This window comes from Pteropus vampyrus, unplaced genomic scaffold (assembly GCF_000151845.1).
Source record: "Pteropus vampyrus isolate Shadow unplaced genomic scaffold, Pvam_2.0 Scaffold1, whole genome shotgun sequence".
NCBI classification, from domain to species: domain Eukaryota; kingdom Metazoa; phylum Chordata; class Mammalia; order Chiroptera; family Pteropodidae; genus Pteropus; species Pteropus vampyrus.
Window position 1 is genome coordinate 26,318,053 of NW_011888782.1, and position 10,239 is coordinate 26,328,291.

Below are 10,239 nucleotides of genomic sequence, written 5' to 3' on the forward strand. Positions count from 1 at the left end.
TTGTTGAACTGTATTACTGTATGTTTCCAAGTGATGTTGATATTGCTAGTCCAAGAAGCAGTTTTCAATAGCAAGATACTAAACAATGGGAGCAAATACTTACTTATAAGAACTGATAATAGTAGATAATAGTAGATATGTTTAGGAGAACATAAGGGGATATGCTGTATTATGAAACATACCAATCCAGAATAAGGTAAAAATCATGCTTATTAGAAGTTTTTAAATGACAAAATGGATTTGGTTTCAATAACATGGAAAATACACATAAACTACTCCCATATGGCACCAGTTCACAGACATACCTATAGACTCTCTGAGCTGAGCTGAAGCTCTGAAATACAGAAATAAACCTTGGTTAGGTGATATTGAAAGTTTGATTACCCAAAATGTCTATCACCAAGCAGCTATTTGAACAACGCCTGAAAGACCTGCTTTAAAAAATTTCATTCCCTTTCTTCAATAGTTCTCTGGAAGAAAAAAAAGCAATGGTTATGTACATTCTGCTGCAAATAACAATGGCACCAGTTTACTAACCCAGCCAATGGAATTCAAGAAGTGTCAAGGAAAAGCATTTTGCAATTTTATTAACCGGTATATTTATCCTATGAGAGGGAGCTATAAACATAAATTAGCCAAGGATTTAAAGTGTATGGGGTGAGGTATGGGTGACAGTGAATTTTTTTCCCCCAACACTTGTGGATTGCTAATCATTCTAACTATGGCAATGAAAGAGAGTGGGGGAGAGGGGCAAGAAAGAAAAGGCAGATAGTGTCCCAACCTGAAATATGGGGAGCTAATCCGTTACGCAAGAGAAGCTAGCTTTCGAAAGTGCTTTCTTTTAGAGTTTAGCGTAGACAGGTCCTCTCACTTTCCAGAGCTTCACTTTTTCCACATTAGCAGTAGGTGGAGAGCTTGAATGAAGTCTGAGTGACCGCATTCTTAACCTTTGTGAGTCCGCCCCCAAGTTGATTAATAAGCTCTCCGCGCCCTTTTAGCCCGCCTACCTGCACCTGCGCAGAAGAGGTGCTCTGCTTTAGCCGTCATTTAGCCTTTCTGCGCACGCGCTCTTTTTATCCTTTCCCCCCCTCCTACTCCCTCACGCCCATCCGCCTGAGAGAGGCAGAACTTCCTGTCCTTTCTAGAGCGGCTCCCGGAAGTGCCTGCGGGCCAATTGGCGCATGCGGAGGCTGGGAGAATTGAGGGTTCCAGTGCTAGTTGCTGCTTTCGGCCTGAAAGATGCCGGGTTTGGCGGCCGCCAGCCCGTCCCCGCCTGAGACGCAGGAGAAGAAGCCGCTGAAGCCGTGCTGCGCCTGCCCGGAGACCAAGAAAGCACGCGATGCGTGGTCAGTGCGCAGGCGTGGGAGGGGGAGGCCGGCAGGCCTGCGCATTTTTCCGGTGACTCTGCTGTCTGCCCCGCCTTGAGCTTGTCTCGCCTTCGCTTTGCCGAGCAGCTCTTTTTTAGGGTTATTAGGGCCTAATAGGCTTCGCGATTGGCTGCCTTGTTGACAGTCCGCAGCTCGGCCCGGGAAACGAATGAAGGAATAGGAGAAAGATTAGATTGACCCGGGCTAGCTTCACACACTCCATTTCTTCCTACGAAGGGTTTTTGAGCATGTGTTATATCAAGCACTGCCTTAGGCCGGGAGATGTAGAAATAGGTAAATGTGTTACTTGATTGAAAAGAGCTTAGAGTTAATAGAGATATACCAGTGATTGCTATTCCACTACAATAGAAGATTTGACAAGACCAAAGTATAATCGTTTTCTGGCAATTTCTCTCTAAATTTAGACATAGTAGGACACGTGGTACGTTTCTTAACAGTATTAAAGAGTTCTTCCTACCTCTCCCCTCCATTTTAGGTAGATGATTTAAAATTCAGTAGCCTATAACGTTAGGTGACACAGTGTTCAGAATTAGTACATCCAGATTACCATCAATCCACAAAAGCTCTTGTTTGTTTTCATCATATACAGCTTGTTCTGGAACAAATCTTGATGAGAAGGAATTCTCAGATAATTTATACACCTCTCCTCCTAGTCCCCTTTTGTCCTCACATAAAGAAATCATAATTGAAGAGTTGTTGGAGCTCAGTGCTTTTTATTAATACTTAGTACTTTGCAAATAATAATGTGGAAAGAGAACTGAAAAACTACAAATGAGATATGAAAATTGCTTCCATAGTTAGTACTATGTAATAGTAAGTGCTTATTAAACCTTCAAATAGTATTGTGTCATGATTCAGAATCTGGGATCCAGAATCAAGGTTTGAATCCCGGTTCACCTTTTTGACCTTGAGCAAATTATTTAACATAGCTGTCTCATATGTCTGTAAATGGGCCTAATAAAAATATCTGCCTCTAAGATTACTGTTAAGGGTTAATGATAGAAGCCACATCAAGTGCCTAGTACAGTATTTAAAGCATCCAGTAAATGATCTGGGAATGCTAGCTAATATCTTCATAAGGAACTCACCATCCTAGGCAGTCACTCATTTACAGGCAGCCCTTGAGCTCTTGAAGGATGCATAGAATTTAGATGGAAGGAGAATTTACCTTTCTTTAAATACCTTTTCTATCAATTGCATCAGACCACTATGGCTTCTCCAGATATCTATAGTCAGGGGTCAGTTTTTTCTTAACAATTGAATTTGGTGTAACTTGATTCTTTTCTAAAATTACATATTCAGGCCCTTGAAATAAGCTGTGTGCCCCATTCTTTACTTTGAGAATTTTACAAGTGAAAAATTTAATCATTTTGAGGGAGGTCTCATCAGGCTGTTCTTGGCTGACAGATCTTTTTTGCTGTTTATGTTGTGGGGTGTCTTAGAAGTAGATTTATTGAGGTGTATTTGCATATTGGGCAGAATCAAAAATGTAATTCCTCTGTGATAGCAGGCAAAAAATTAAGCTCTTCTCTATATCCTATATTTAATGTAAATATTGTTTAGTCAGTTTATTTAATTATAGAGCAATATTCCTTGGATATGGACCAGAGGCACTATTTGATATGCATACTCATTACTGCTAATCAGATTCCCCCAAAATACAAGTTATCTGTGGACCATCTTCATGGGCGTGGAAATACCACAAGAACCAATAAAAACAAAGCCATTTGGTATAATAGAATTTTTTTTTAACTCTAGCTACATTCCATCAGACCTGTGTTCTTTCTCACTCTGCATCAGTATTATGCATGCTTATTTACTACTGACGTGCTTAATGATTGTTTTGTTAGATAACAAGTACATTTTGTTTCGTAGCATCATTGAGAAAGGAGAAGAGCACTGTGGACACCTAATTGAGGCCCACAAGGAGTGCATGAGAGCCCTGGGATTTAAGATATGAAATGGTGAGCACGGTCCTTTCTGATTGACCTGATTTATCACTTCAAATTTCAGTACCGCTTTGCAAACTTAGCAACATTCTATCTGAAAGGTAGTTCTCCCAGTTAATCTAATATGCTGAAGTATCACTAAAAAATAACTTTAGTTTCTAATGTAGGGATTAAATGGTGCTAATAAATTGAGAGGCATTCAGTGGATTTGGGGAAGTGGGAATTAGTTTTCAAGAAAGGACTTGATAAAAGCACTTTGTTATGTTAAAGTCAGAATCATGGGTTAGGAAGTTCAAAATATTCAGTTGTCTAACTTGAACTAAGAAAATATTCATTTGTTTCAAATGTTATGGATCTTTAGTAAGTTATTTTAAAACAGTAGGCAGCACATGGAAGCATTGCCTTCTGCAAAACAAAATGAAATTGTTATTTCTCTTATACTGTACTTTAATAAAATTAAAACCTCAGACCATTTTTTTAAAGAACTTTACATCTAAATTTTAATGCTGAAAGGGACCTTAAGTGATGTGTATACAACAGTACCATAAATAAATGATTTTCATTTGTTTGGAGGCTCTTCCTTCAGATAGCAACTTGACTCACTCCCACACTTCACTCAGGTCTCTTTTCACAGCACTCTTATTAGAGTGGCTTTCTCTCAACATTCTAACTAAAATAGCATCCCATCCCATCACTCTATCCCAGCATTGTCCAACAGAACTTTCTGTGATAAGGAAAATGTTCTATACCTGCAGTTTCCAGTGTAGTAGTTATATGTGGCTGTTGAGCCCTTGAAATGTGGCCAGTAAAACAGGGACTGAATTTTTAGTTTTACTTATCATCTACATTGCTTTATTCCAACTAAAATGTAAGCTCTGAGAGAGTAGGAATTTTCTGTTTCCCTCACTGTCGTATCTCCAGGACCTAAAATAGTACATAATAGGTACTCAATAGAGAATTATTAATTAAGTGAATAAATAAATGAGGAAACTAAGTCCTATAGGTATGAAATGACTCCTGAAGAGGGGTAGCAGGATCAGAACTGGAACCTCTGTCTCCAGGCAGACTCCGTCTGCTTTGTGCTGGCCCTCTCATATATACCACACCACCACCTTTAATTTAATAATAGCTGAGAGATATAGCCAAAGCGATATACCAATATAACAGCAATGGAGAGCCTGGCTTATTTTTCTTTCACCTCTTCCCTGCCTCTTTGGAATTTAACATATGGCCATTGTTCCTCGCTGAGCCATAAAAAAGGAGGGGTAAGGAACTTGTCCTGAGCCAATAAGAAGTATCACTGTGTACTGGAAAACAGTCTAGGCTGAAAGTCCTTAGGCTTAATTTGGTTCTTCTGATGCCTAGCTTACCATGTGTTTTACTTCACCTCCATTTAATGTTCATCAGACATAATCCTCTCTGGGTTTTACTGTTTTCATTTATAAAAAGAGAACCATAATATCTATATATATATATGCCATATATATATGGCATGGCATCCAGTCAATGTATACAGAATATACTTAAGTGGTTTTTAGATTAGTTGGTTATTTAAAGAAATCCCATGGTGAATCATTTTGTAAAATAAGTAAATTTGGATGAGGGGATGTTCTTAAAAAGTATAAATACACCAGTTGATCATTTTCAAAGGCATGGAATTTCAACATTTGTACATTGTTTTCTTATTAGTAAACGTAGACCCAGGGGAAAGCCCTGAGGCTAAAAATCTACCCCCCTAAGCGGAAGGCCGGGAAAGTCTGAAGAAAGAGGCTGGCTACTCCAGTCTGGTAATTAATGAAGTTTGTTAAAGGAAACGTACATATGAGGCCTGTCTTCTGGTTTTAAGATGAGATGGATCCCCATACCGCTTGGCAGGCAACAAGAGAACTATGTACGGTAAAGGGAGAAGAATAGTCACAGGAACCAGTAAATGTCTATTATATGAAACTACTTTATATGCTTGACCAGGTTGGGACAGCAGGCCTGTTTAAGGAACCAGCAGGAGGAAACGGAGGGATGCTAATTTATGTTAGAACATCAGTTACCAGCAGACAGTCTGTAAGGGGGAGTTACAGAAAGCAACCTCTGTTCTAGCCAGGTCCAGCTTGCATGACAGATAAGAGTCACTTCATAGGACAGTCGCTCCTCCACACTTCTTCATAATCTAACTCTCTTCCTTGTCAGTTGTATAAGTCAAGTTGTGGAAGCTGTGATAAAAAAGGTGATTTTTAAAATGATAATTTTAGGAGCATCAAAAGCTTCTCTTGGACTTCATGTGGACCACAGAGGTAGTATAGTTGTTATAAGTAGCATACATTCATAAGGACCAGAAGATATAGTTTTCTTATTTTGTTCAAAAAGAGAGTGAGAGTGATTCCTATGGACTTCATTTGTGTATAAAAGAAAATACAAGATCTTTGGACTTCGAAGACCTGATGTTTAACTGATTGTGTGGTCTTGGGCCAATCCTTAACTTTCTGAACCTTAAGTTTCCTTACCTGTAAAGGAGAGATGATAATACATAACCAAACTACTTCACAGAGTCATTGTGATGATTAAATGATATATATATGAGTAGGCTTTATAAACTGTCCAATAGAAACTAGAAAGGAATATCTCATACTTGGGAGTTGTGGATAGCAGCCATTCAATTGAGGTCTGTTGAATATATGACCTGATAATGTATATTTGAATTCTGGTTATCAGAAGAACATTATGAATCCACATAGGGCCTTTCTAAGGATCTTCCATTAAAAAAGTCATCTTTTCATTTTCAGTGTAATAATGAATAATTGGAAGAAGAACAGGTGTTTGGATCTCCTTTGGTCCCAAGTATCCTATTTCCCCAACCCCCATGGGAAAATGGAGAAACAATGAAGTCAAAACAGACTTGCTCAAGAGTGGATAGATGGTGGAATTAAAACTAGAGTCTAGATATTCTATGTTCCCCCAAATCACAAGCACTTTACACTCCATTCTTTGCTTGTACTTAATGAGGTTTTATCGCCAACATGCTCATTTTTAGGATTGCACATAGTCTTGGTCTTTAATCCTAAAACTTTATTATGAATGCTAATTGGAAAGACATTATTAAAATGCATCAGTATATAACTCAGTAACCAGGTCATTGGCTATAGGGTAAAATACAACACTACTGTCTGCACTAAGATAAACTTAACTAAATAGATATCTCTTATACTATTAGACAACATTTTTCTGAGATTAGCTTCAAAGGAAAAATATTTTGCAAACTTAGGTCTTCAGTAATGATTATGGAAGTTCTATAATTCAAAAACCTTTGTAGATGTTAATGTTATTTCCTAAATGAGATATGTCTTAATTGTACCTTAAAACCAGTAGATTGGGACTTAATATAAAGTAGGCTACATTCAGCCAGAGGTATATCTTTAACAATCACCTGAGGGGTGTTTTCTCAAATTCACAAGCCTGTTGACTCAATCTCCTGGGTAATTTTCAAGGTGTACTCTTGAGAACCACTGGCTTAAGCTGAAGAAGTTAGAAGAGATAATGCTAAATATAAACTACCTAAAGATTTAACAGTGGCAAAGGCAGAAACTTGAAAACTACTCCTAAGGAAAATTTGCGTATGATGGTGATGATTCCAAACACTTTCTTCTGTCTTATGACTGCTTTTACTGAAAGAGAAACTAGAAGAACCTAGAACCTGATCAGAAATGTAAAGAGGAAATGGCAAGTAGTATCTTCTTGCCCTTAGGATTCAGAAGGAACCTTGAGAACTCAGTTTGGGGGCTAAAATTGAAAAAAAATTAGAGAACTAGCACTGAGTGGTGGTGATACTCAGTATTTATTAAGTTCAACTGAACTTTATTTTTGGTTATCTTTGCTGCTCAAACCTTTCCTTAACTGTATTCTTCCTTTGAGCCTTTTAGAAAAGAGAGTTTAGATGTTTTATTGTTGAGGAGGCTTCTCTTTTTAAACCAAATATAGGGAATAGCTAGATGAGGGAAGCACTTGCATTAGACTTGAAGAGTTGGCTAGTTCAAATTACTTAGTTACCTTTTTAGCATTATTCTCTGTCTTCTGGAATAAGTACTGCGGGTGTGGGTGGAGGTGGGTGGGAGCTGCCTGGAGAGAAGACTGGTACTGACAAACTAGACCGGCAACCCTGTCCTCTGCCACTTTCCCTTTTTGATCTTTCCAAATGGATTTCAAAAGAGTTACCCTTATTTTGCCCGTAGGATTAAGTAACTTTCCACAGTAAGTGTTTTGTATACAGAGCTGACTTTCTGCCTTTCACTTAATGCATTTTTGCCAAACACATTTGAATCAGCAAGTAAAGATTTGCATATCTCTTTTGAATATCTGTAAAATAAACTGCCTTAGCCTTTTTGGGAAGATATATTTGAGAAAATAAGTAAATCGTTTTTACTTCAAGAAAGACTTCTGAAGATTAAACAATGTAATGGATTGAACAGTTTCAGTGATGTTTTTAGACAAAACTAGAATTTTAAAATGTGGATCTTTTATTTCATTTAGTTTAGAATAATTGTGGCAGTTAGTTAATAGTACTTGGCTGAGACACTAATTTCTAGTGGTCTTCCTTAACTCCATGATGTTTGAAATCTGACTTTCTAAAATCTTTTTCTATAGGTGGTCTGCTCTGTGAATGAATAATTCCTGAAGAATGAAGATGGTTTAATAATTTCGGGCATTCTTTGATGAACTTTGGTAAATGGAAAAAAGTATATATAATTTATTAAAAATATATATATCCTTGGTCAAAAATCTTCAGTCGTGTTTCTTTTTCTGTTCCTCATAGCCTCACACAGTATTTATTTTTCTTAAAGGATATAGAATAAACAAATATTGTAATATAAATTTCTTATGTTGTATCATTCTGGGAACTCTGGTTATTTTTGTAAGGAAAAAACAGATACTGATCTCATTCAATGAAATCTCCAAAATCAGGTGCATGGAAGTAACCCTTTATCAACTCAGAATGAGTATAGTAGCCATATCATCTCATTCAAGGTTTTGTTTTTTATTTTTAACTTTCTTAAAGGCAAGAATTGGACAAGCCTTCAGTCTTAATATTTTAAATCCTTATTGTTCTTTAGTAGTTCTCTTTTGAGAAAATAAGTTGTTTAGATTTTAGATCACATTTGGTTACCCTGGCTTGGAAGATCTCAACTGTTTGTCATAATTAACCTGTAGGTACCTACTTACATTTTAGGATAGGCTGGGGTCATGGCCAGAGGCTGAATTGATACAAATAAGTCACTAATGAAATAGCTCTATGCTATGTTGTAGTGATACCTGGACTAGAACTTAGAGTGTGGTTTACTTAATATGGCAACTCTCTGGTCCTGTTAATTGCTTAAGGGCTAGTGAAGCAATTGATCATGTTCTGCCTTTAAGTAAATTGAGTTTCAAACCTCAAAAGATACTGAGGAACATAAGAGTATATGTAGTATTCATATGTCATTGTATGATGGGAAAGTTGCCTCTTTTATAAAATAAAGGAGCTGAATTAACATTCCTTAGGATTCCTTCCCAGTTAATTAAGAACATGGCTTTAAAGTATGACAGCCTTGGGTTCAACAGCTGGCTATGTGACTTCAAGCAAGTCATAACCTCTTTGGGTCTGTTTTTCTCATCTGAGAGAAAAAAAGAAGCAGGGATAGTAGTAATACCCAATTTACAAGATTGTGAGTACTAATTAAAATACTGTATATAAAGCATTTGGCACAATATCTTCCATTTAGTGTTATTAACATTCTCTGATTTTCTAATTCTATATTCATATTTTCACTTGAATGTTTGGACATAATATTTTTATTTTACTAAGCACTTTATAGTTTTCGGAGCATTCTTCTAGGTCAAGAATAGAATCTTGGACTCCTAAGACAAATATGAACCAACTTTTCACCCAGTACAGATCCCTGGTGGATGGTTATCCAGATTCTGCTTGAATATATGCTGGCACTACAAAAAGGAAAATATCCATAACCTTATCACACAGTCTTAATTTTTGATGTATGCTGTTTCATTCTTTTCATATGCCTTTATACATTTTTTAAAACAAAGACATTTTTCTATGCTACATATTTTTTATTTTATTTTAATTTTTTTAATTAAGTTTATTGGGGTAACATTGGTTAATACAATTATATAATTTTCAGGTGTACATTATAATTTAACATCTGTATATTCTATTGTGTGTTTACTACCCAAAATCCAGTTTCCTTTAGCTATCATATATGTGATCCCCTTTTCTCCATCTACCTCCCCCCCAACTCCCCCACCCCCTCTCCTATGGTAACCTCTAGTCTACAGTCCATGTCCATGAGTCTCTGTTTGTTTGTCCTTTTCCTTTGTTGCTTTTAGGTTTATATCCCACATATAAGTGATATTATGTGATTTGCAACTTTTTCTGTCTGGCTTATTTCGCTTAGCATGATTATCTCGAGTTCCATTCACATCGCAAATGGTAGTATTTCATCTCCTCTTATGGCTGAGTAATATTACATTGTATACATGTACCACAGCTTCTTTAGCCAATCATCTATCATAGGACACTTTGGTTGCTTCCATGTCCTGGCCACTGTGAATAATGCTGCTATGAACATCGGTGTGCAAATGTCTTTTCAGATATGGATTTTCAAGTCTTTGGGGTAAATACTCAGTAGAGGGGTTGCTGGATCATATAGTAGGTCAATTCTTAGTTTTTTGAGGAACTTTCATACTGTTTTCCATAGTGGCTGTACCAATTCGCAGTCCCAGCAGCACTGTATGAGGGTTCCTTTTTCTCCACATCCTCTCCAGCATTTGTTATTATTTGTCCTGTTGATTATAGCTATTCTAACAGGTGTGAGATGGTATCTCATTTTGTTTTTGATTTGCATTTCTCTAATAGCTAG

General features: G+C 37.0%; 1 protein-coding gene across 1 annotated transcript; it reads left to right on the forward strand.

Moving 5' to 3' along the window:
- Positions 1-1,128: 1,128 nt before the first annotated feature.
- LOC105301613 (cytochrome c oxidase copper chaperone) lies at positions 1,129-8,104 on the forward strand. Its single transcript, XM_011374398.2, has 3 exons — positions 1,129-1,346; positions 3,264-3,352; positions 7,970-8,104. The coding sequence occupies exons 1-2, from the start codon at positions 1,240-1,242 to the stop codon at positions 3,346-3,348; spliced, it is 192 nt and encodes a 63-aa protein (XP_011372700.1). The 5' UTR covers positions 1,129-1,239; the 3' UTR covers positions 3,349-3,352; positions 7,970-8,104.
- The last annotated feature ends 2,135 nt before the right edge of the window (positions 8,105-10,239 follow it).